General features: G+C 35.8%; 2 protein-coding genes across 18 annotated transcripts in view; one reads left to right on the plus strand and one right to left on the minus strand.

The window, feature by feature from the left end:
• Positions 1-464: 464 nt before the first annotated feature.
• Positions 465-1,723, plus strand: fabp7a (fatty acid binding protein 7, brain, a). The gene is made up of 4 exons (XM_079174250.1): positions 465-594; positions 793-965; positions 1,047-1,148; positions 1,440-1,723. Exons 1-4 carry the CDS (start codon positions 522-524, stop codon positions 1,491-1,493), a joined length of 402 nt encoding a protein of 133 aa, XP_079030376.1. The 5' UTR covers positions 465-521; the 3' UTR covers positions 1,494-1,723.
• Positions 1,724-2,972: 1,249 nt separating this feature from the next.
• LOC306707448 (uncharacterized protein) overlaps positions 2,973-25,681 on the minus strand; it is a 32,863-nt gene continuing 10,154 nt past the window's right edge. For 4 of the 17 annotated variants that reach the window (XM_079174914.1, XM_079174921.1, XM_079174917.1 and 1 more), the window contains 55 exons: positions 21,976-25,680; positions 21,079-21,174; positions 20,814-20,909; positions 20,431-20,481; positions 20,098-20,163; positions 19,759-19,854; positions 19,497-19,592; positions 19,111-19,161; positions 18,778-18,843; positions 18,376-18,426; positions 18,026-18,091; positions 17,661-17,756; positions 17,244-17,339; positions 16,967-17,017; positions 16,641-16,706; positions 16,193-16,243; positions 15,857-15,922; positions 15,490-15,585; positions 15,073-15,168; positions 14,796-14,846; positions 14,477-14,542; positions 14,027-14,077; positions 13,692-13,784; positions 13,326-13,421; positions 12,914-13,009; positions 12,636-12,686; positions 12,303-12,368; positions 11,973-12,068; positions 11,797-11,847; positions 11,519-11,584; positions 11,227-11,268; positions 11,064-11,105; positions 10,889-10,957; positions 10,738-10,785; positions 10,606-10,653; positions 10,484-10,525; positions 10,328-10,396; positions 10,181-10,228; positions 9,953-10,003; positions 9,793-9,837; positions 9,356-9,400; positions 9,119-9,151; positions 8,995-9,042; positions 8,817-8,879; positions 8,636-8,671; positions 8,456-8,497; positions 7,626-7,673; positions 7,422-7,463; positions 6,410-6,457; positions 6,275-6,316; positions 6,129-6,173; positions 6,003-6,044; positions 5,880-5,924; positions 5,758-5,793; positions 2,973-5,618 (listed from right to left, as the gene is read on the minus strand). In XM_079174914.1, coding sequence (XP_079031040.1) covers positions 5,536-5,618; positions 5,758-5,793; positions 5,880-5,924; positions 6,003-6,044; positions 6,129-6,173; positions 6,275-6,316; positions 6,410-6,457; positions 7,422-7,463; positions 7,626-7,673; positions 8,456-8,497; positions 8,636-8,671; positions 8,817-8,879; positions 8,995-9,042; positions 9,119-9,151; positions 9,356-9,400; positions 9,793-9,837; positions 9,953-10,003; positions 10,181-10,228; positions 10,328-10,396; positions 10,484-10,525; positions 10,606-10,653; positions 10,738-10,785; positions 10,889-10,957; positions 11,064-11,105; positions 11,227-11,268; positions 11,519-11,584; positions 11,797-11,847; positions 11,973-12,068; positions 12,303-12,368; positions 12,636-12,686; positions 12,914-13,009; positions 13,326-13,421; positions 13,692-13,784; positions 14,027-14,077; positions 14,477-14,542; positions 14,796-14,846; positions 15,073-15,168; positions 15,490-15,585; positions 15,857-15,922; positions 16,193-16,243; positions 16,641-16,706; positions 16,967-17,017; positions 17,244-17,339; positions 17,661-17,756; positions 18,026-18,091; positions 18,376-18,426; positions 18,778-18,843; positions 19,111-19,161; positions 19,497-19,592; positions 19,759-19,854; positions 20,098-20,163; positions 20,431-20,481; positions 20,814-20,909; positions 21,079-21,174; positions 21,976-25,680 — 7,043 coding nt within the window. In that variant the 3' untranslated portion in view covers positions 2,973-5,535. The remainder of the gene's footprint in view (positions 5,619-5,757; positions 5,794-5,879; positions 5,925-6,002; positions 6,045-6,128; positions 6,174-6,274; positions 6,317-6,409; positions 6,458-7,421; positions 7,464-7,625; positions 7,674-8,455; positions 8,498-8,635; positions 8,672-8,816; positions 8,880-8,994; positions 9,043-9,118; positions 9,152-9,355; positions 9,401-9,792; positions 9,838-9,952; positions 10,004-10,180; positions 10,229-10,327; positions 10,397-10,483; positions 10,526-10,605; positions 10,654-10,737; positions 10,786-10,888; positions 10,958-11,063; positions 11,106-11,226; positions 11,269-11,518; positions 11,585-11,796; positions 11,848-11,972; positions 12,069-12,302; positions 12,369-12,635; positions 12,687-12,913; positions 13,010-13,325; positions 13,422-13,691; positions 13,785-14,026; positions 14,078-14,476; positions 14,543-14,795; positions 14,847-15,072; positions 15,169-15,489; positions 15,586-15,856; positions 15,923-16,192; positions 16,244-16,640; positions 16,707-16,966; positions 17,018-17,243; positions 17,340-17,660; positions 17,757-18,025; positions 18,092-18,375; positions 18,427-18,777; positions 18,844-19,110; positions 19,162-19,496; positions 19,593-19,758; positions 19,855-20,097; positions 20,164-20,430; positions 20,482-20,813; positions 20,910-21,078; positions 21,175-21,975; position 25,681) is intronic. The other 13 variants (XM_079174919.1, XM_079174922.1, XM_079174920.1 and 10 more) reach the window with 13 other exon arrangements.

Genomic DNA, 25,681 nt, shown 5'->3' on the forward strand with positions numbered 1-25,681 from the left:
CATGTGTACAGGACATTGAAAACATATCGTCATGTTAATTTTATATTTACCCAGTTGTCCCCGTTAAATTAGGAAAAGTCATTTAATATGAAGCGGGAACAAAATTGATGTCAATCATTTATTTAGAGACGTTAAACATTGAATGGGGTCAAATTGACCCCAAAAGTAACAGGAGGGTTCAGTTGTTTTTACCATTAATCCGCAAATGTTAACACTATGAACTATACACTTGATATAATATATATATTTGATATATATATATAGATGTTTAAATGAGAGGTATGGTGGGAAAAAACGCAGACAAGTTGCTTGCCTTTTGTGTGCGTGTGATTTCGCGTTGACCAATCACAGCCCACGAAGTGTTTTGGAACATCCAATCAGATTTCCCGCTGCCGCTCGAGTCCCCGCCCCCCTGTCCCAGTATTAATTTGGCGGGCGGACACGCTGCAGGATTTACTGCACGGAGAACAGAGACGAGTTTGACTGCTTCATACTGAACTGGACCAATAGCACTTGCAAAAATGGTTGATGCTTTCTGCGCGACATGGCACCTGGTCGACAGCCAGAACTTTGATGAATACATGAAGATACTTGGTAAGATAATTAACTGTTCTGCTTGAAATATAAGATATGATTTTAGTGTGAGCAATATTGTGTTTCTCGGATAGTGGCTTATTTTTCGCAAATATTTTCACGGTCAGTACAGAAAATAAGTAAAATAAATAGTTGTTATTGACTTAATTTGTGTCCACCATAATAATGCATTACTACTAAAGGCACTGTTTTTGACAGGTGTTGGTTTTGCCACAAGACAAGTGGGCAACGTCACCAAACCCACAGTAGTGATCAGCCAGGATGGGGAGAAAGTTGTGATTAAAACCCTGAGCACCTTCAAGAACACCGAGATCTCCTCCAAACTCGGAGAGGAGTTTGATGAGACCACAATCGATGACCGACATGTCAAAGTAAGCTGAGTAAAAAGTCAGGGTGTAACATGACTCTACGTTTGGAGATGGTTCAAATGTACACTGTGCTTGTGCTTGCAGTCTGTCTTCAGCATGGAAGGAGACAAACTCGTGCACGTGCAGAAGTGGGACGGCAAGGAGACCAAATTTGTCAGAGAAATCAAGGATGGGAAGCTGGTGGCGGTAAGATTAAACACACAAAACTTAATATAGTATGAAATTAACTACAAGTGAGAGGAAACTTTGTACTTGTCATTGTCATTTCATTTATCAGTTTATGGAGCCATTCGCATTATAAAGTACTCGTGTGAAGCACTTGGACTGGCTTGTTAATGTTGTAATGACCCACATGAACTGCAGAAAACCTGCTTTTACCTCCAACATGAATGACTTTGCATTAAAACCACATCTAAGTATGAACCGGCATCATGTAATACAGGTTGTCTTTTGCTTTTGTCTCTTCTCGACCTCCAGACTTTGACTTTTGAGGGAGTCCAGGCGATCCGCACATATGAGAAAGCTATATGAGAAAACTTCCCCATCCACTTCCATGAGCAAATCATTCATGCGCTGCAAACGGTCAACAAGGTGTTCTCTTGTTTTTAAGTTTTTCACAGTATGCAGGGTTTTGCACTTGATTTGCTGTTGTAACATGAGATACATATTTTGGGAAATGTTTTTGTAAGATCTTTTGTTAAAAATTCAGACTGTGAAGGTCCTAAAACTGTTTTGATCAGTGTATGTTTAAAATGGAAAAATAAAATACTTGTCTAAACCTTTAATGTCTCAGACTTTTCAGTTGGTATGTAAAAGTCATGAGAGCTCCATCAGTACCTGCATTTCTTTTTTTAAATATGTCAACCTAAGTTGTGGGAACAGTGCTTTCCCTGTGATGGGTAAGTTCCAGGTGACAGCTGCAGGGTGACGGTGCAGGCCAGAGCCGGCCGTGCCGCAGCAGCAGCCAGTGTGACCATTGAACTCATGGGAACGAATGTCCTCTAGTAACCCCCAGATGGTCAGAGACTAGGAGCCGGAGGGGGGCGGGTGTGGTGATGTCACACGCCTCGGGGATAATCCGGTTTTAGTTGTGGTGTCATTACGTAGAGGCATCATTCGATGGGGTGTGGACCAACCGTGATTGAATGCTGCCGCTGGCACGACAGATGACAGCCAACGCTAAGCAAGGACGCTGTGCCGGATGTGAACAAGCCAGTGACCCACAGTTAGTAGTTGAAAGTCTAAGATTAGAGTCTGTCAGTAAACCTTTGTGATCTCAAACTGTTTTACAGTATTTGTATAAACTACAGGATGGTGTTTTGTGTTCATTTTAAAGTTCCACCATCTCTCCTCCGTCTTTCCCACATTTTAAGAAGCCAAGCTGTCCTGCCCCTATGAGTTGTGTCCTGCCTACTGAACACTGTGACTACAAGTGGCCATTCTTCTTATCTCAATGCACAGGCTGCCAAGCTTTTGGCCACCTCTGAATAGCGTGCGACACAAAGACACTGTGATAACTGGAGTGGAGCTCATTGGGCCGTGGCTCACTGAATTAATTTCAATCAATATACGTCTTTATGCTCCAGTTATACAGTATGCAAAAAAAAAAAAAAGCCTCTATTCCCACAAAAGCAGGCAAAATCATTTGCGTAAGTATTTCGGGTGAAAACGGTTACAAGGCAAGTTCAGGCCAGTTTATGTAACAATTTTCACAGCAGCACAATCGCACTGAAAATGTAGAATAGGGAGATTATCAGATTCCCTCTTGGAGAAATCGTGAGAGATAATAGTTTAGCGTAGCTTCTTTTGTTCTCAATGCGCTACCCAGGAGAGTACAGGCAGTGTCCTCTTTGTGTGGAATCTGTCAGCGGTGTGAACTGACCAGTAGTAACCCCTCTCGGGCCTCAATGGGGAAATACAGCACGAGGAACTGACCATCTACTGTTGTCCCCTTCAGTTTGTATGGACTTACTCTTTGTGTTGGAAAGACGAGACTCACAAAAGACACACTTGCATTGCTATGTTTTAATGTCAAATGTTCTACTATTCACAAAGAAGATGTAATTGACAAATGATACATATGATTTTAACTGCAGTTTAAAGAGCAGTTGCAGTAGTAATGGTTCAGGGGATAAATCTCTCTGTTTTACTTATTCAACTATTTACAACAGTATTATTTTAACTTGATAACTTCTTGTTCGCAACATCACTGACAGACATATGTCAGTTATTGTTATCAAATGATTTATAAGTTCAAGTATGTAGTGTTGCCATTCTCAAAGTAGGGGAAAAAATATCACAAAAACATTTGTGAGCATAAAACACGCACGCACACACACACACACACACACACACACACACACAGACACACACACACACACACATCATCATGCACATTTCATTCAAGGACTATTAGATAAACATACAGTGCTCTCATCAATGAGATATTCCCAAAAAAATGTATGTATTGCACATGTTTACAAGTGAGTTTTAGGTACAATTCAGTTAAAACAATTAAAACAAATGTTCATCTATTGTCACCATAAATCTAAAAGCCTTCCTTTATTCTAGCAACAATAACTTTTTTTAAATTAAAATTCACTATCTCAAAATAAATATTCAAAGACAGTCCACTGCCATTTTGAAAACAAAACACACAGCTACAACCGTGATAAAGGAGCATCACCATAAAACTCAAGCTGTTACAGTCAATGACAGGAGCCTGAGCTCACTGTGAGCTGCACAGGGTCTTATGCACCATCTACTGTATGGACTAATAAAGAGTTTGTTTTTATTATTCTAATAGAAAAGATAAGGGGATTTACTTTTGAGTAGATTTGGGATTAGTGCCATAATCTCTAATAACTGTCTTCTATGCGGCATATGGAGCAAAAATATAAAGAGCCATTAGTAAACAACAGCTGGTGCAAGCCAAGAAATAACGTACCAGTTTACATCTGACGCCATCTGCATTCATTTAGAGTGTAATCACATGATGTGCAGATATAATCCAATATGTAAATGTTTCATTTCAGTGTTACACTCGATGTCAACATAAACAAGGTTAAGAATAACATTCAGGTTTTCAACTTAACCTGTAAACAGCTGATTCTCGCAGCTCACGTCATCATCTTTCACACTATTACTCTTCAGAGATTTCAAACATGTGACTTGGATTTCATTTTTAACCAATACTAGTATTCGAAATCAATCTGAAATCATGTAACCCATACTGTACATCACAGCACAGGATCTTCGTAAAATGTAATATGAATCCTGTTACCTTCTGTATATACGGTAAATGGGATGTAATAATATAAGATATGCATTAATGTCATATATATGTTAAGAACCTGTTCAAAAGGTTACTACAATATATCCTGTTTCTACATTTTTGCACACAGTTTTTGGTCTATCAAGGAATTGCTGTTAGCCACATCCCTTTTGACTGACAAAAAAAATCCATCACATGTGCCCGACTGTTGATGTTCCAGCTTGTAAAACATCTTTGAAACAGTGCAAAAAAAGAGTGATACTCGCCCTCTCATTGACTAAAAACAAGTGGCGTCAAATTCAAATGCCTTAAAGTAGAAGAATTGGAACAGAGTGAGCAGTTGGAAAAAAGCTTTTCCAACATGTCGTCATTTATTCATTCTCATAGTACAGGCAATGCAATGCTTGTTTTTAGCGCCAATGTCAAAATGAGGAGCCGCACATGTCGGCAGTTAAATAAGACTTTAAAGGTAGAGTTTCACCTGTACGTTTGGGAGCTCTCATATACAGTGCGTGGTCATTCCTTTTGACACATAACAGACAGTAGACAAAAACAGAAAAAAACACTTTCCTTTCATTAGGCAGAGCAATATGTGTGAAAAACAAGGTTTCCTCGAAATTACTGAAATAATATCAAGAATTATGGAATAATGCTCAAACACTATAAATGCCCAATTGTAGATTCAAGGGCTTTAAAAGCTGGATACGTTAAGCATTACAAAATATGGCCATCTACAATGCAATGAAGGAAAATGCTGAAATTACACATGGTGCATAAAAATGTATGTACGAATACTGTACAAACCACTTTTCAAGTAAATGTGGGAATTGAACCTCTGTCCGCCTTGAATCCGCATTTGTGGCTGTTTTTGTACCCTGTTTACAGCATAAATGTTCCTTCTTTAAAAATAAAATGCACCATCATATTTTTTATTTGCATGTGTTGCTGTGAGCATCTACATGAACGATCCACCGAGGTAATATACTATGTTGTTCCATCATTCTCAAGATATCCACCTTTCAAAACAATTAAAGACAAAAAAATAAACAACACATTGGAAAGGAATGACACTGGGCTGCATGTATTTGGTACGAGAGCTCAACCAAATCTGGAAGTAAAAGAAAATCGGACATTCGTCACATTAAATCCCCCCATCATCTCCTGCTGTCCAGGGTTTTCTCATGAAAACCAGCAGTGAACAGCAGGCTGCGTTTCAGCAGCTGGGGGCGTGACCTGACCTCGTCATTATCAGTAAAATTGACTCAATTGTAAACCTCAGACTGGATTCAGGCTGAAGCTTCAAATCTGCAGCGGTGAGAAGGCGTAGAAAGGAAACTGGGCCTCGTCCTCGTCCACAAAGAAACACTGGAAGTAGGGCTCCTCTGTGGACAGAACAACATACGGCGGTACAGTTCAGTACACTGTGTACCTCGCCTCTCTCTGGCATCCTGGAAGTAGAGCGCGCATGCAATTTGCACACTTGTGTGATATTTCGGTTATGAGAGGCGACTTCGTACTTACCTTCCATTTGAAAGCTGTCTGATACAGAAGGCTCAGCTATCAAAATAAGAACTCAATGTTAATCATAAAACAATACAGTGATACATTACTCTATAATACTGCTTTCCTATACAGTAGACCACCTTTTAATTTCTCCTCCGTGGCAACTTTCTTCTCAGCAGATCTTTCTGCAACAAAAAGAGCATTTTGTGGGTTAAAATAAAGGTGGAAGATTCAGAATTGAGTTGTTTAACAAACAGTTTTACCTTTCTTTGCTGGCTCCTGTATCTCTTTAAGAACTCTGTCCTCTGTAAATAAACAGATTCATAATAATTATTAGTCAAAGATTCAAACCACTTCCCGCAGAATAGACAACGACTGCTGTACTGTACCTTTAGCTTTCTCTTCTTTGGTTGCCCTCTTCTCAACTGTTTTTTCTAAAATAAATAAATAATAGTTATTTTTGTCTCCAGTGTACAGCAGGCTAGCAGGTGTACTATAAACGGTCACAGAGGCAGTTTCTTAACAATCAAGATACCTTTTTTTACAGGCTCTGGTTTTTCTTTACGAGCTCTGACCTCTGCAATGAATCACAAAGTTTCCATAATTGTCCAGCATATCGTAGATGAACTGAAGTATTGAAACACTACTTAAAGCTGGTCGCATGCTGTACCTTTCTTTGTTGCGGTGGCTTTGACTTTTTCTGTTAGAACCTCATACGCTGTTTTGCAAATATGAAACGAACATAAGTAGGCAAGAAATGGACAATTACAACATAGCTTCATTGCCAGCCACAACAAAACGTAATGTTTTGTTTCATTTTACAGCTGCGTGAAAGTTAAAGGGGTTTCCTTTCTTGCTTGTGTAAGCCAGGTCAGCATATATGCTTTAATAGTAAAGTAACTTTAAAAGTAACTAAAAAAGTAAAGTAACTAAAAAAGTAACTTTAAAAGTAAAGTAACTAAAAAAGTAACTTTAAAAGTAAAGTAACTTTAAAAGTAACTAAAAAAGTAAAGTAACTGAAAAAGTAACTTTAAAAGTAAAGTAACTAAAAAAGTAACTTTAAAAGTAAAGTAACTAAAAAAGTAACTTTAAAAGTAAAGTAACTTTAAAAGTAACTAAAAAAGTAAAGTAACTAAAAAAGTAACTTTAAAAGTAAAGTAACTAAAAAAGTAACTAAAAAAGTAAAGTAACTAAAATATGCATGTTTTTCTAGTTCCAGAATGACATTGGCTGTGGCTCATTTACTTCAAACTTATATGTTGTTGTGAAAGGACATGCTTAAGGTTTAATGGCAAAGCAAGCAGTGAACACATCACCACCAAGAGACTTCTTAGGATTGTTAAAGCTACCAGCATGCGTGTTCAGTAAGACACTGGATACTATTGCCCAACTATGCACTTGTTGTCTATAAACCTATGATGTATCATGTATGGTTTATAGAAAAATAATCTATTGTAGTATTCTGTAAATTATTGTCTATAAACCTATAGCAAAATAGTTTCTTACTGAATATAAATGTGTACAAATCTTAATTTGAGATGTTTTCTATAAAGGACTTATAGACATTTTCACATTCAGCAGGAAAATATTCTCAGCCTTCAGATGACATGTTGTAATCTGATTACCACGAAGGTAACGTGGTTGCATAAAGAGCTGCCTCTAATGAAGCGCCACAAATGTACCTTTCTTCACACGGGCTAGTTTGGCCTTTTCCCTAGAAATGGCTGCATCATAAGGAAGGAAATGCAATTGATTCAGCAGCATATATGATAAACTGTGAACATAGACTCAAATGCATCTCCAATGGACTCCTGGCTTGTTCCATAACAAATTGATCTAAATAGCTGTGAAATAATATACAATTGTCACAGCACTAAACACTTTACCTTTCTTCACTGCAGCAAGTTTGTCCTTTTCTTTCGAAGTCTCCAGTTCTGCAAAAGGGAAACTAAGGTCAGGTGAGACACAGAACTTGAGAGCGGAAGCCACTATTAGCTCCTTTTACAACAATGCATATTGCAGCTGGGGCCACAGCATTGCAACAACAAGATGAATGTAATCTCTAAAAGCAGCTTGCAGAGCATGAGGGATCTACAACTAGAAAGCAGTAATTAGTTTTAAAAAGTGCATCTCTGTTGAACGGATACATATTATCGATTTGTACCTTTTTGTTTGTTTTTCTGCAAAAACAATAATCACTTCACTACCGTTGGTTTGTCCACTTTTGATGCTTCTAGCTCGATGCAATGTCTATTTCATATTCTCTGCATGTATTATCATTTCATTTTAGGAGGAATCTTCCACTGCAAAGGGCGTGAAGCGTCCAGATACGTTCCACACATCTCAACGTTTACAGCACATTGGTAATGTTTGATGGGTTAGTGGCCTTTGCTTTGAAAATCTCAGCTCTTTATTGTCTACGTTTTAAAAGGTAAGCGAGGTGAGTTATAAAAGCCTAACAACATCTGTGTATGCAGACAGTATTCCTCAGAATCACTGTATGGAAACAGCAGTTTGCCTGTTGCGCTCATGCAGTGAAATCACTTTCCATTTACGATACATAATGTTGATTTATTGTTGGATCTCATAAGCAAAATGCTTGTTTCTCTCCTGGGCAATCCAATCACAATACATTGACCTACACTGTGTGACTAGATCGCTATAATTACAGTGTCACATATGGATTACTGCTCCAACTGAAGCGCGACTAATGTACCTTTCTTTACATGGACTGGTTTGGCCTTTTTCCTCAGCAATGCTGGGAAAAAAGGTAATTAATGCATGTTTATTTGTGACAATACTCAATGCTAAAAAATGAAAAATGCTAAACTGGCACAAAAGGATGTTTTTTGTTTTTCCTATTCAGTACATTTGTCACCAAACATGACCGTGGTACCTTTTGGTTTGACTTTCCCCTTTGGCTCTGTAGGCTCTGGGTAGATAAGAATGTAAGCATGTGTTGGTACTCAGTAAGCTTTGTCATCTAGTTTGTTATGGTTGCTGAAGTAACACAGCAGTAATACATAATTAGTGCCTAATTATTTGATACCAAACACAGAAAATCAAGTGCAGGCTACCTTTCTTCTTTAGGAGGGATTTGACCTGTTCCTTCTTTGTGTCATCCTCAGTTTTAGAAGGAGCTAATTCATAAATGAAAAAAAAAAATATTCTTAAATTGTGACTTTTCACAATTTAAAAATAAAAATAAAATGTCTTGTGTCTTGTCTATGATTTTCTGTTGTTGTTGACACTTACCTTTCTTCTCATGAGCTGGCTTAGGCTTCTCCTTTGTCACCTCAGGTGCTGAGTGTAATGAAAATGATTTGTGTTAAGGATCGTTAAGCTTTTGCCAAATAATGATGGATTGTATCGGCTTTACCTTTTTTGGCAAGAACTGTCTTGGTCTTAGGTTCTAAAGAGAAAGAAGAAAAAAAAACAAGTGGCGTGATTAAACTTACTTTTCGACAGATGTTCTTAAACTACACAACATTTCTTTTGATTTGATTTGATTCAAGATGTCTGCTATTAACATTTTCTGGAAATCTGGCATTTATCTTACATACTCTGAATCTGAAAAGTGGAAAATGCAGCCACACTATGTGCAACTAATCAGCACCTTTATGTGAGGTTTTTTCCTTTGCCTTTTCTTTTACAACAGCTTCTATATTAAAAGAAAGGAGGGGAAATGTCACAATAAATCTATTTGAAAAGCTACAAGCCTAGAAAACCGATCACACACACAATGCATCTTAGATAAAGCACGTCATCTCTGCAGCGTGAAAAACATGCATCTCCAAAATATCAAGTTCTTCAAAGTTTTTTGTTTTAGGAAATCACAATTCATTAGAATAAACTTGTAAGCCTACATTGAAGCGTGTACATGAAAAGTGACCAAATTGACAATTCACATAACACCAATGTACCAACACATTTTATCAATGATGATATTACTGTTTTGAGTTATTATGTGGAAATAAAGCGCGGAGTCTGTATGAGCATTTCATCAGCAGCCACATATACTAATAGCTACAGAAACACACGTCTGCTGCATACCTTTCTTCCTTTCAGCAGATTTAGGTTTAGTTTTGATAACAGATGCTAGAGCAATACACGGGCCGATTAATTCCATTGTGAACATTTCAGTGGGAAACCACAAAGTAAACCGATTAAAAACAAAAGAGAGATAAATGCAAATGAATGGAGAAAAACAAACCTTTTGTGGGAGTCACTGGCTCGGCCTTCTTCTCCTTGAGAACCTCAGCTCCTAAAGCAAATAACAACAAACATATAAAAGTTGTTAATGTGATTATAGCTCATTTCAAAATAAAAGACGACTCAGTAAATAATATTATAGTAATTTTTTCACATTTCATATAATTTAGGTCTAATTTAAATATGCATTATATTTGTTTGATAAAACTAATTTAATCTCTGTAACTACCTGTTTTGGTTGGTGCTGGTTTGACGTTCTCTTTTGGAGTTACAGGCACTATGAAAAATAAAATATTGTTTTGAAAGGATACAATTAAATAAAAAGCGGTGAACATATGAAAGATATTAGAATCAGTGTGTAAACAAAAAGATATACCTTTCTTTAGTGGCACAACCTTCACTTTCTCCTTTGTTATTGAGACATTTTTGTGCGTTACTTCTGCCGCTGTGAGAAAAAAAGTGAATGAGTATAGGAAAACTAATTGCTTTATTATTTAAGCATAAACATTAATGTTGATTAATGCCCTCTTACCTTTGACTACTGGGACTGGTTTTGCCTTGAGCGGAGCAGGTTCTGTGTCAGAAGATTTTAGGTTTGTCATTCCAGAAAACAAGATGAAAAATGATGAAGCTAAATACAAGCATGCGCCTCACCTCTCTTTGTTAGAACTGGTTTAGGCTTCTCTTTTGAAACATCAGCTGCTAAAGAAAACATATTTAATGATGAAACCAAACCTTGATGACATACATATTTTGGAGATATATAATGTTTAAAATGTGCCTTACCTGTCTTTGCAGAAACTGCTTTGACTTTCTCTTTGGGCGCCTTGACTTCTGAAAACAAATACACACGTGTAGGCTTAGGCTCATAGACTCAACCCACTAAAACATGGAAGAATCTGAATCCGATAAAACATATAAACCAAAAGTAATTTACCTTTTTTCATCGGCACTATTTTGACTCTCTGTTTCACCAGAGAGGCATTTCTGGGAGCGCCGTCTTGTTCTGTCAGCAGCAAAAAATAGAAAATACAACACACATACATGTTATTGCAGTTCAAGATTTAGTTAGTTTATTATCCTTATGTTATTATAAAATTCACAAGTTATACCTCTTTTCATGTCGACTGGTTTGACTATAGGAGCAGCAGCTTCTGTGTGTGAAAAGCACAACCGGGATGGTTTTATTTCCATTGTAACAATTAATCATTTTAGCTTTTTGGTAATTGAAAACAATATCAAGAACTTAGAACAAACAAATACTGTGGTTGTTACCTTTCTTAGCAGGAGACACTTTGGCCTTTTCCTTTGGAACTTCTGTGTCACAAAATAGGAGAGAGAGTTAGTGGAGATTTGCCTTTGATGCAGTTTGTGGTGCTGCTGAACTATTGCATTACGCAGAGAGATTGTTTTTTAGCCGACTCTCATTTATATAAATGGGGTATAAATTTGTTGATGTAAGGATATTTAGTGTTTCAGCTACAATTTCTCTGATTTTTACATTCCTCTCTGATTAAGACAGTCCCCAAATGGGTTAGAATGCAGCATCCGTGAGTCTTTGCATTACCTGGTTTTACAGGTTTATGTTTGATTTGTTCCTTTGGTTCCTTCTTGGGCTCCTTATGAGCGGCCACTGGTGAATAAGTGGATCAAGATAACTGTTTATAATGTGACACTTTCTTTTGATATATAATTATGTATCTGTTGTACACATACAATCTGTCAGCACACCAAATATATGCATAATGTGTAAGTATATTTTCATTCTTGAACATCTGATTAAATTATTGGTGAGATATATGGTTACGGACCATTAAAAGAGCTAAAAGAAAAGCTTGTTCTTACCTTTCTTTGCAGGTTCTAGTTTGGCTTTCAACTTAGGAGCTTCAGGAACCTCTATATTATTGATGAATGTTCACAAAATATAATTGATTCGTACAGAAAACTCTAAAATTCATCAAATACTAACCACATGGATAAAATATCACTTTGACCAGATCTTTTAAATTCTGTTATCTCACCTGCTTTTGTGACATTGAGATGTTCCTTCTTCAGAACAGATGCAACCTCCTTCTTGACTACTTTAATCCTCCTTGCAGCCTTTTTGGGTCCATCGTCTGAAATAAAAAGGCAAAGCTGATTGAACAGTTTCACATAGAATACACTGAGGAAAGAAATAAAGACACATATCAATCTATCCTTCTTCAGGCTCCAGTCAGGCCTCTATACTATGAGTAAGCACTTCTAAATTACAACTAATAGTTACAAATATTGTACTGTCATGAAAACTGTTCATGTATCATAACAGTATTTTGACATGCTTGTAGGCTTCATGGAGGGCTTTGCATTACCTGGTTTTACAGGTGTAGGTTTGAGTTTTTCCTTTGGTTCCTTCTTGGGCTCCTTACGAGCTGCCACTGGTGGAAAATATGACATGAAAAAGCCTTTAAGATTTAGGTTTATATAAAGATCAGTATTTATTATGTGACATCTTCTTTAAAGATATATCTTTTTATGTGCTTTACACATAAATAGTTAGTGTAAGTATACAAAATGATTATAATATCTTGAATTCTCTGATCAAAGATTGGTGAGATATTAAGTTATGGAGCATTTATACAGCTAAACATCAGATTCAACTTTTACAAATGAATTGACACAACATAATAAAAGCTTGCTCTTACCTTTCTTTGCAGGTTCTAGTTTGGCTTTCACCTTAGAAACTTCAGGAACCTCTATTAATGGGGAATATTTAAAAATATAATTCAGTAGCTCATCTTAGCTTCACGTTAAACATGTATTGGTAGCACACTGTATGAGTCAAGGACAACGCTTTGTTAAAATACGGTTGGATTTTGATACTTGATATGTCAGATTGATACATATCAAGTTGTTTTGTTCATGACCTCACAGACACTGTAGCTTAAAGTTAACACGTGGTTACAGTGACTCTGTTACGTACCTGTCTTCGTAACATTCACATGCTCCTTTTTCAGGACAGGAACTGTCTGCTTTTTTGCAGTTGTCGGCACCTTTACTGCCCTCTTGGGTTCATCAGCTGAAATGAACAGCAGGAAACAATTTCAGGGACTATTTCATTTTTATTTTACAAGGTATTGCAGGTGAAGTCTGTTATATCTTGCAATGTAGCTGAAAAAATGTATGAAAATATATTTAACAGATTATGTGATTATTATGTGATTTTTGTGGAAGACTATTTGAGAAACAAGTGACCAATACTATAGTTCTTGGGTGAGGACAGTCTCTCTTTTCAGTGCATTTAAACAATTGTTTCAATGTAAAATTCATCAAATACTAACCACAAGAATAAAATGTCACTTTGACCAGATCTTTTACATTCTGTATAGTCTCACCTGCTTTTGTAATGTTAAGATGTTCCTTCTTCAGGACAGAAGCAACCTCCTTCTTGACCACTTTAATCCTCCTCGCAGCCTTTTTGGGTCCAGCATCTGTAAAAAAAAAAAAAGAAATAAAATTGAATTATTTCATTTAAATTATACTGAGAAAGGAAATATAGCCTTCATTGAACAAACGAAACATAAATCAATTTAGCCTTCTTTATGCTCCAGTCAAGCCTCTCTTAGGGACTCTATGTGAGTAAGTACTTTTAAAGTACACCTAAAGTTTCCAAATATTGTATTGTCATGAAAACTGTTCATGTGTCACAACAGTATTTTGAGCCATGCTAGCAGTGTGGCTCTATGGATGCTTTGCTTTACCTGGTATCACAGGTTTAGGTTTGATTTGTTCCTTTGGTTCCTTCTTGGGCTCCTTGGGAACATCCACTGGTGGAAAATATGACGTCAAAAAGCCTTAAAGATTTAGGTTTTATAAAGATCACTATCTATTACATGACACTTTATTGGATTGTATAACACACATAGAAAGTTTCATGTTTTATGTTAGCAAACAAGAAAAGCACAATATTTTAGTGTATTTTCATCCTTGAAACGTCTGATAAAAAATGTATAAGATATTGGAGCATCTGCACAGCTAAATAACAAATAACAAATTAATTGACAATTGACACAAAAGAATATAAGCATATTCTTACCTTTCTTTGCAGGTTCTAGTTTGGCTTTCACCTTAGGAGCTTCAGGAACCTCTAATAATGGGGAATATTTAAAAATATATTTCATAAGCTCATCTTAGTTTCACATTAAACATGTAATGGTAGCACTTTATGCAATACTTCTTCTTAAATAGGGATAACACTGTTAAAATATAGTGAAATGTAATCTTTCACTTGATATTTTAAAGATTGCCTATTGTTTGTGATACTCAAAGTCACAATGCAGCTTAAAGTTCACATATGGTTACATTGATTCAACAAAGGAAACACATCAATCTATCCGTCTTTAGGCTCCAGTCAGGCCTCTATACTATGAGTAAGCACTTCTAAATTACAACTAATGTTGACAAATATTGTATTGTCATGAAAACTGTTCATGTATCATTATAGAATTTTGACATGCTTGTAGGCTTCATGGATGCTTTGCATTACCTGGTTTTACAGGTGTAGGTTTGAGTTTTTCCGTTGGTTCCTTCTTGGGCTCCTTATGAACTGCCACTGGTGGAATTCGTAAAGATCAGTATATATTATGTGACACTTTTCTTGGATATGTAACTTGTTATGTGTAAAACACATAAAAAGTCAGTATACCAAAAATATGCATTATATCTAGAATATGTTTACGTTTAATTCTCGTATTGGTTGGATTCATTATTGAGATATTAGGTTATTCAGCAACTAAACTGAAAACATCAGATTCAAGATACTTTTACAAATGAATTGACAAAACATAATAAAAGCTTGTTCTTACCTTTCTTTGCAGGTTCTGGTTTGGCTTTCACCTTAGAAACTTCAGGAACCTCTATTAATGGGGAATATATAAAAATATAATTCATTAGCTCATCTTAGCTTCACGTTAAACATGTATTGGTAGAACACTGTATGAGTCAAGGACAACACTTTGTTAAAATACGGTTGGATTTAATACTTGATATGTCAGATTGATACATATCAAGTTGTTTTGTTCATGACCTCACAGACACTGTAGCTTACAGTTAACACGTGGTTACAGTGACTCTGTTACGTACCTGTCTTCGTAACATTCACATGCTCCTTTTTCAGGACAGGAACTGTCTGCTTTTTTGCAGCTTTCAGCACCTTTACTGCCCTCTTGGGTTCATCAGCTGAAATGAACAGCAGGAAACAATTTCAGGGACTATTTCATTTTTATTTTATTTTACATGGTATTGCAGGTGAAGTCTGTCATATCTTGCAATGTAGCTGAATACATTTATGAAAATATATTTAACAGATTATGTGATTGTTATGTGATTTTTGTGAAAGACTATTCGAGAAACAAGTGACCAATACTATAGTTCTTGGGTGAGGACAGTCTCTCTTTTCAGTGCATTTAAGCAACTGGGCTACTGTAAAATTCATCAAATACTAACCACAAGAATAAAATGTCACTTTGACCAGATCTTTTACATTCTGTATTGTCTCACCTGCTTTTGTAATGTTAAGATGTTCCTTCTTCAGGACAGAAGCAACCTCCTTCTTGACCACTTTAATCCTCCTTGCAGCCTTTTTGGGTCCAGCATCTGTAAAAAAAAATAAATAAATAAAATTGAATGATTTCATTTAAATTATACTGAGAAAATAAATATAGCCTTCATTGAACAAAAGAAACATAAATCAATTTAGCCTTCTTTAGGCTCCAGTCAAGCCTCTCTTAGGGACTCTATGTGAGTAAGTACTTTTAAAGTACACCTAAAGTTTCCAAATATTGTATTGTCATGAAAACTGTTCATGTGTCACAAACAGTATTTTGAGCCATGCTAGCGGTGTGGCTCTATGGATGCTTTGCATTACCTGGTATCACAGGTTTAGGTTTGATTTGTTCCTTTGGTTCCTTCTTGGGCTCCTTGGGAACATCCACTGGTGGAAAATATGACATCAAAAAGCCTTAAAGATTTAGGTTTTTATAAAGATCACTATTTATTATATGACACTTTATTGGATTGTATAACACACATAGAAAGTTTCATGTTTTATGTTAGCAAACATGAAAAGCACAATATTTTAGTGTATTTTCATCCTTGAAAAGTCTGATAAAAAATGTGTAATATATTGGAGCATCTGCACAGCTAAATAACAAATAACAAATGAATTGACAATTGACACAAAAGAATATAAGCTTGTTCTTACCTTTCTTTGTAGGTTCTAGTTTGGCTTTCACCTTAGGAGCTTCAGGAACCTCTATTATTGGGGAATATTTAAAAATATATTTCATAAGCTCATCTTAGTTTCACATTAAACATGTAATGGTAGCACTTTATACAATACTTCTTCTTAAATAGGGATAACACTGTTAAAACATAGTGAAATGTAATCTTTCACTTGATATTTTAAAGATTGCCTATTGTTTGTGATACTCAAAGTCACAATGCAGCTTAAAGTTCACATATGGTTACACTGATTCAACAAAGGACACATCAATCCATCCTTCTTTAGGCTCCAGTCAGGCCTCTATACTATGAGTAAGCACTTCTAAATTACAACTAATGTTTACAAATATTGTATTGTCATGAAAACTGTTCATGTATCATAATAGTATTTTGACATGCTTGTAGGCTTCATGGATGCTTTGCATTACCTGGTTTTACAGGTGTAGGTTTGAGTTTTTCCTTTGGTTCCTTCTTGGGCTCCTTATGAACTACCACTGGTGGAATTCATAAAGATCAGTATATATTATGTGACACTTTCCTTGGATATGTAACTTGTTATGTGTAAAACACATAAAAAGTCAGTATACCAAAAATATGCATTATATCTAGAATATGTTTACGTTTAATTCTCGTATTGGTTGGATTCATTATTGAGATATTAGGTTATTCAGCAACTAAACTGAAAACATCAGATTCAAGATACTTTTACAAATGAATTGACAATTGACACAACATAATAAAAGCTTGTTCTTACCTTTCTTTGCAGGTTCTGGTTTGGCTTTCACCTTAGAAACTTCAGGAACCTCTGTTATTGGGGAATATTTAAAAATATCATTCATTAGCTCATCTTAGCTTCACGTTAAACATGTATTGGTAGAACACTGTATGAGTCAAGGACAACGCTTTGTTAAAATACGGTTGGATTTAATACTTGATATGTCAGATTGATACATATCAAGTTGTTTTGTTCATGACCTCACAGACACTGTAGCTTACAGTTAACACGTGGTTACAGTGACTCTGTTACGTACCTGTCTTCGTAACATTCACGTGCTCCTTTTTCAGGACAGGAACTGTCTGCTTTTTTGCAGCTTTCAGCACCTTTACTGCCCTCTTGGGTTCATCAGCTGAAATGAACAGCAGAAAACAACTTCAGGGACTATTTCATTTTTATTTTATTTTACAAGGTATTGCAGGTGAAGTCTGTCATATCTTGCAATGTAGCTGAATACATTTATGAAAATATATTTAACAGATTATGTGATTGTTATGTGATTTTTGTGAAAGACTATTCGAGAAACAAGTGACCAATACTATAGTTCTTGGGTGAGGACAGTCTCTCTTTTCAGTGCATTTAAACAACTGGGCTACTGTAAAATTCATCAAATACTAACCACAAGAATAAAATGTCACTTTGACCAGATCTTTTACATTCTGTATTGTCTCACCTGCTTTTGTAATGTTAAGATGTTCCTTCTTCAGGACAGAAGCAACCTCCTTCTTGACCACTTTAATCCTCCTCGCAGCCTTTTTGGGTCCAGCATCTGTAAAAAAAAGAAAAGAAATAAAATTGAATTATTTCATTTAAATTATACTGAGAAAAGAAACAGCCTTCATTGAACAAAAGAAACATAAATCAATTTAGCCTTCTTTAGACTCCAGTCAAGCCTCTCTTAGGGACTCTATGTGAGTAAGTACTTTTAAAGTACACCTAAAGTTTCCAAATATTGTATTGTCATGAAAACTGTTCATGTGTCACAAACAGTATTTTGAGCCATGCTAGCAGTGTGGCTCTATGGATGCTTTGCTTTACCTGGTATCACAGGTTTAGGTTTGATTTGTTCCTTTGGTTCCTTCTTGGGCTCCTTGGGAACATCCACTGGTGGAAAATATGACGTCAAAAAGCCTTAAAGATTTAGGTTTTTATAAAGATCACTATCTATTACATGACACTTTATTGGATTGTATAACTTGTTATGTGTGGAACACATAAAACGTTTTTATGTTTTATGTTAGCAAACATGAAAAGCATAATATTTTAGTGTATTTTCATCCTTGAAAAGTCTGATACAAATTGGTAATATATTGGAGCATCTGCACAGCTAAATAACAAATTACAAATTAATTGACAATTGACACAAAAGAATGTAAGCATGTTCTTACCTTTCTTTGCAGGTTCTGGTTTGGCTTTCACCTTAGGAGCTTCAGGAACCTCTAATAATGGGGAATATTTAAAAATATATTTCATAAGCTCATCTTAGCTTCACATTAAACATGTAATGGTAGCACTTTATGCAATACTTCTTGAATTAGGATAACACTGTTAAAAGATAGTGACATTTAATCGTTCATTTGATATTTTAAAGATTGCCTATTGTTTGTGATACTCAAACTCACAATGCAGCTTAAAGTTCACATATGGTTACACTGATTCAACAAAGGAAACGCATCAATCTATCTAAATTACAACTGATGTTTACAAATATTGTATTGTCATGAAAACTGTTCATGTATCATAACAGTATTTTAACATGCTTGTAGGCTTCATGGATGGCTTTGCATTACCTGGTTTTACAGGTGTAGGTTTGAGTTTTTCCTTTGGTTCCTTCTTGGGCTCCTTACGAGCTGCCACTGGTGGAAAATATGACATGAAAAAGCCTTTAAGATTTAGGTTTGTATAAAGATCAGTATTTATTATGTGACACCTTCTTTAAAGATATATCTTTTTATGTGCTTTACACATAAATAGATAGTGTAAATATACAAAATGATTATAATATCTTGAATTCTCTGATTAAAGATTGGTGAGATATTAAGTTATGGAGCATTTATACAGCTAAACATCAGATTCAACTTTTACAAATCAATTGACACAAACCAATAAAAGCTTGCTCTTACCTTTCTTTGCAGGTTCTGGTTTAGCTTTCACCTTAGAAACTTCAGGAACCTCTATTAATGGGGAATATTAAAAAATATAATTTATTAACTAATCTTAGCTTCACATTAAACATGTATTGGAAGCACTTTATGCAGATTATTAGTCGTCTTCTATGAGATAAGGACAACACAAAACAAAAGATGGTGGATCTGTCAATTGATATGTCAGATTGATACCTATTGCTTTGAACATCTTAAACACATTATTATTAGAACAGTAGTTTTAAGTGCTGCTCTTCTCTTGATTCATGGTATTTTAAAGATTGCCTCTTGTTTGCAATACTCACAAAGTCACACTGCAGCTTTAAGTTCACATATGGTTATACTAAATCTGGAATGTTACTTACCTGTCTTTGTAACATTCACGTGCTCCTTTTTCAGCACAGGAACTGTCTGCTTTTTTGCAGCTGTCAGCACCTTTACTGCCCTCTTGGGTTCATCAGCTGAAGTGAACAGCAGAAAGTGACCAACAACGTCATTTTCAGGTGACTGTCTCTAATTTGGTTCCATTTAACTAACTGGGTTAAGCTGAGTCACTGAAAAATTCCTCAAATACTAACCATTAATATAAAATATCACTGTGACCAGATCTTTTACATAGTGTCTCACCTGCTTTTGTGACATTGAGATGTTCCTTCTTCAGAACAGATGCAACCTCCTTCTTGACTACTTTAATCCTCCTTGCAGCCTTTTTGGGTCCATCGTCTGAAATAAAAAGGCAAAGCTGATTGAACAGTTTCACGTAAATTATACAGAGGAAGGAAATAAAGCCACATATCTATCTAGCATTCTTCAGGCTCCAGTCAGGCCTCTCTTTGGGACTTTCTATGAGTAAGCACTTCTAAATTACAACTAATGTTTACAAATATTGTACTGTCATGAAAACTGTTCATGTATCATAATAGTATGTTGACATGCTTGTAGGCTTCATGGATGGCTTTGCATTACCTGGTTTTACAGGTGTAGGTTTGAGTTGTTCCTTTGGTTCCTTCTTGGGCTCCTTACGAGCTGCCACTGGTGGAAAATATGACATGAAAAAGCCTTTAAGATTTAGGTTTATATAAAGATCAGTATTTATTATGTGACATCTTCTTTAAAGATATATCTTTTTATGTGCTTTACACAGAAATTGATAGTGAAAATATACAAAATGATTATAATATCTTGAATTCTCTGATTAAAGATTGGTGAGATATTAAGTTATGGAGCATTAATACAGCTAAACATCAGATTCAACTTTTACAAATGAATTGACACAAACGAATAAGAGCTTCTTCTTACCTTTCTTTGCAGGTTCTGGTTTGGCTTTCACCTTAGACACTTCAGGAACCTCTATTAATGGGGAATATTTAAGAATATAATTTACTAACTCATCTTAGCTTCACATTAAACATGTATTGGAAGCACTTTATGCAGATTATTAGTCGTCTTCTATGAGATAAGGACAACACAAAACAAAAGATGGTGGATCTGTCAATTGATATGTCAGATTGATACCTATTGCTTTGAACATCTTAAACACATTATTATTAGAACAGTAGTTTTAAGTGCTGCTCTTCTCTTGATTCATGGTATTTTAAAGATTGCCTCTTGTTTGCAATACTCACAAAGTCAAACAGCTTTAAGTTCACATATGGTTTTACTAAATCTGGAATGTTACATACCTGTCTTTGTAACATTCACGTGCTCCTTTTTCAGGACAGGAACTGTCTGCTTTTTTGCAGCTGTCAGCACCTTTACTGCCTTCTTGGGTTCATCAGCTGAAGTGAACAGCAGAAAGTGACCAACAATGCCATTTTCAGGTGAGGACTGTCTCTAATTTGATTCCATTTAACCAACTGGGTTAAGCTGAGTCACTGAAAAATTCCTCAAATACTAACCATTAATATAAAATATCACTGTGACCAGATCTTTTACATAGTGTCTCACCTGCTTTTGTGATATTGAGATGTTCCTTCTTCAGAACAGATGCAACCTCCTTCTTGAATACTTTAATCCTCCTTGCAGCCTTTTTGGGTCCATCGTCTGAAATAAAAAGGCAAAGCTAATTGTACAGTTTCACGTAAATTATACAGAGGAAGGAAGTTATACCCTTCATTGAACAAAAGAAACATCAATCTATTTACACTTCTTTAGGCTCCAGTCAGGATCAGTCTTATGACTATCCACAAATTGCTGTAATGCTAATTTAATTCCCATCAGCCTCATTTGTACTTGGTGTTTAGTTCTACTTAGCAAAAGTTAGCATGTTAACACACTAAACTAAGATGGTGAACATGCCGGTAATCCCTAGGTTCCCAGGGCCCGGTGTTCTTGATATAAACTAACATTGTAAGAGTTGGGCAAAGGCTATCTTTGGAATTCAAATGGAGATGGACTTTCAAGTGCAATTTAAATGCTACAATCTGAGGGTAAGTATTTCAAGGAGTATAAGATCAGTCGGCTGTTAGCTGTTGGAGGGTGATTTCAACATATTGACCCAGGAAAACATACATTGAACATTTGATCCAGGGGAACAAAACAATGCTGAGAACATAAACCCTTTTGAAAGTCTCCTTAATGTGTCATATAAACATGATATTGAGCTGGGGAACGTTGGGCCCTGGGAACATAGATACGATCTTGTGAACATCATACATGCTCAACATCAACATGCAAGCATTGTCAGAGTGAGCATGTTAGCTTGATGATGTGAGCATTTCAATCAATTGCACCATTGTGTAGTACAGCCTCACAGAGCTACTAGCATGACTGTAGATTTTTGCTGTTGTTGTGGATCATATTGTTTAATTGCTAAAAAACACTGCATTCCTTGCCTATGCATACCTTTCTTAGTATCTTGAATCTTGACAGGTTCTTTGTCTTTATGAGTCTTTTTGATTTCGTTCTCCTCTTTAGAGTGCTTTGTTTGTTCTATTTTTTCCATTGATATCTTCTGTGGTTCCTTGTCCTCTTTGGGAATCATCTTGACCTCTTTCTTGTCTTTGGAAGGTTTCTTTTGGTCTTGTTCTTCAGAGAGATTTTTTGGTTCTTTTTCTTCCTTTCTAGAGAGTTTTGTTGATTCTTTTTCATCTTTAGAAGGTTTCTCTTGTTCTTGTTTTCCTCTAAAGAACATTTTTGGTACTGACCTTTCTTTGGAAGGTTCTGCTTGCTTTTCCTCAGGTTTTTCCTCCACGGAAGGCTTCTTCGGGACATTTTCCTTCTTTATAGGCTTAGTAACTTCTTTCTTCTCCACTGAAGGCATTTCCTCTTTACCTTCCTTAGACGGCGTCTTGTCTTTCAACCCTTTTTTTGGAGGTTTTACTTCTTTCTTATCTTCAGATGGCTTCTTAACCTCTTTTTTCTCTTTTTCTTTTGTAGGTTTCTTAATTTCTTTTTCTTCCGTTTGTGGCTTCCTTTCTTCCCTCTCCTTCAAAGGTTTCGTCACTTCTTTCTTTTCATCTTTTACATCCTTCAGTTCTTTTGGCTTCATCGTTTTGTTTACTATCTCTTCTTGAGGTTTTTTCAGTTTTTTCTCTTCCTTAGATGGTTTCAAGTCTACCCCTTCTTTGGGTGATTTCTTCTCATCTTTGTGAGACTTAATTTCTACTTTGTCTTCTTTGGAAGGTTTTGTCTCTTTCTTTTCTTTGAGATGTTTCTTCACTTCTTTCACTTCTTCAGGGTGTTTCTTTTCTTCTTTGGGAGGTTTTATCTCTTCTTTCTGTTCTTTCAGATGTTTCTTGACCTCTTTCTCTTCTTCAAATGTTTTCTTGACTTCTTTCTCTTCTTGAGATGGTTTCTTGGCTTCTTTCTTTTCTGTAGGTGGTTTCTTGACTTCTTTCTCTTCTTCAAATAGTCTTTTTACTTCTTTCTCTTCTTTAAATAGTTTAATTACTTCTTTTTCTTCTTTAGATGGTGTCTTGACTTCTTTCTCTTCTCTAGATGGAGTCCTAACGTCTTTCTCCACTTTAGATGGTTTCTTGACTTCTTTTTCTTCTTTAGATAGTATCTTGATTTCTTTCTCTTCTTTAGATGGAGTCCTGACTTCTTTCTCCACTTTAGATGGTGTCTTGATTTCTTTCTCTTCTTTAGATGGTGTCTTGATTTCTTTCTCTTCTTTAGATGGTGTCTTGACTTCTTTCTCCAATTTAGATGGTGTCTTGATTTCTTTCTCTTCTTTAGATGGTGCCTTGACTTCTTTCTCCACTTTAGATGGTGTCTTGACTTCTTTCTCCACTTTAGATGGTGTCTTGATTTCTTTCTCTTCTTTAGATGGTGTCTTGACTTCTTTCTCCACTTTAGATGGTGTCTTGATTTCTTTCTCTTCTTTAGATGGAGTCCTGACTTCTTTCTCCACTTTAGATGGTGTCTTGACTTCTTTCTCCACTTTAGATGGTGTCTTGATTTCTTTCTCCTCTTTAGATGGTGTCTTGACTTCTTTCTCCACTTTAGATGGTGTCTTGATTTCTTTCTCCTCTTTAGATGGTGTCTTGACTTCTTTCTCCACTTTAGATGGTGTTTTGATTTCTTTCTCTTCTTTAGATGGTGTCTTGACTTCTTTCTCCACTTTAGATGGTGTCTTGACTTCTTTCTCTTTAGATGGTGTCTTGATTTCTTTCTCTTCTTTAGATGGTGTCTTGACTTCTGTCTTTTCTCTAGATGGAGTCCTAACGTCTTTAGGACGTCCTAACGCCATTGTTCTAGATGGAGTCCTGACTTCTTTCTCCACTTTGGATGGTGTCTTGACTTCTTTCTCTTCTTTAGATGGTGTCTTGACTACTTTCTCTTCTTTAGATGGTGTCTTGACTACTTTCTCCACTTTGGATGGTTTCTTGACTTCTTTCTCTTCTTTAGATGGTGTCTTGAATTCTGTCTTTTCTCTAGATGGAGTCCTGACTTCTTTCTCCACTTTGGATGGTTTCTTGACTTCTTTCTTCACCCTAGACGATGTCTTGGCTTCTTTCTCTTCTTTAGATGGTGTCTTGATTTCTTTCTCTTCTTTAGAAAGTTTCTTTACTTCTTTTTCTACTTTAGTTGGTTTCTTGACTTCTATCTCTTCTTTAGGTGGTTTCTTGACTACTCTCCCCTCTCTAGACGGTTTCTTTACTTCTTTTTCTACTTTAAATAGTTTCTTTACTTCCTTTTCTTCTTTAGATGGTTTCTTGACTTCTTTCTGTTTTTGAAGTGTTTTTTTTACTTCTCGCTGTTCTTTAATTGGTTTCTTGACGTCTTTCTCTTCTTTCGATGGTTTCTTGACCTCCTTCTCTTCTTTAGACGGTTTCTTGACTTCTTTATCCTCCCTAGATGGTTTCTTGACTTCTTTCTCCTCTCTAGATTGTTTCTTTACTTCTTTCTCTTCTTTTGATGGTTTCTTGACTTCTTTCTCCTCTCTAGATTGTTTCTTTACTTCTTTCTCTTCTTTTGATGGTTTCTTGACTTCTTTCTCATCTCTAGATTGTTTCTTTACTTCTTTCTCTTCTTTTGATGGTTTTTTGACTTCTTTCTCTTCTCTGGATGGTTTTTTGACTTTTCTCTCTTCTTCAGTTGTTTTCTTAACTTCTTTGTCTTCTCTAGATGGTTTCATGACCTCTTTATCTTGTCTAGATAATTTATTAACCTCTTTCTCTTTTTGAGATGGTTTCTCGACTTCTTTCTCTTCTGTAGATGGTTTCTTGACTTCTTTCTCTTTTGATGGTTTCTTGACTTCTTTCTCTTTTGATAGTTTCTTGACTTCTCTCTCTTCTTTAGGTGGCTTCGTGACTTTTTTCTCTTCTTGAGATGGTTCCTTGGCTTCTTTCTTTTCTTTAGGTGGTTTCTTAACTTCTTTTTCTTCTTTATATGGTTTCTTGACCTCTTTCTGTTCTTTGGATGGTTTCTTGACTTCTTTCTCCTCTGTAGATGGTTTCTCTACTTCTCTCTCTTCTTTAGGATGCTTCGTGACTTTTTTCTCTTCTTGAAATGGTTTCTTCACTACTTTGTCTTCTTTAAGGGGTTTCTTAACTTCTTTCTCCTCTATGGATGGTTTCTTGAGATCTTTTTGTTCTTTAGAAGGTTTCTTGACATCTTTTTGTTCTCTAGATGGTTTCTTGACTACTTTCTCTTTGAGTAGTCTCTCCACTTCTATTTTTACTTTAGTGGGTTCTGTCACTTGTCTCTTCCCTTTAGGTTTTGTTGTTTCTTCCTCTTCCTTAGAAGACTTCTTTACTTCTTTCTCTTCTTTGGACAGTTTCTTGACCTCTTTCTTTTCTTTAGAAGGTTTCTTCACTACTTTGTCTTCTTTAAGGGGTTTCTCAACTTCTTTCTCTATGGATGGTTTTTTGAGATCTTTTTGTTCTTTAGAAGGTTTCTTGACATCTTTTTGTTCTCTAGATGGTTTCTTGACTACTTTCTCTTTGAGTAGTCTCTCCACTTCTATTTTTACTTTAGTGGGTTTTGTCACTTGTCTCTTCCCTTTAGGTTTTGTTGTTTCTTCCTCTTCCTTAGAAGACTTCTTTACTTCTTTCTCTTCTTTGGACAGTTTCTTTGGTTCTTCCTTCCTTTTAGACTCTTCTTC

The sequence above is a fragment of the Pholis gunnellus genome (assembly GCF_910591455.1).
Source record: "Pholis gunnellus genome assembly, chromosome: 15".
In the NCBI taxonomy this organism is placed as follows: domain Eukaryota; kingdom Metazoa; phylum Chordata; class Actinopteri; order Perciformes; family Pholidae; genus Pholis; species Pholis gunnellus.

Excerpts from the sequence above, each read along its gene's own strand:
- fabp7a (XM_079174250.1), top strand. The coding sequence starts at position 522 with ATGGTTGATGCTTTCTGCGCGACATGGCACCTGGTCGACAGCCAGAAC. Across the intron at positions 595-792 it reads TGAATACATGAAGATACTTG|GTGTTGGTTTTGCCACAAGA; the intron begins GTAAGATAATTA and ends TGTTTTTGACAG. Across the intron at positions 966-1,046 it reads TCGATGACCGACATGTCAAA|TCTGTCTTCAGCATGGAAGG; the intron begins GTAAGCTGAGTA and ends TTGTGCTTGCAG.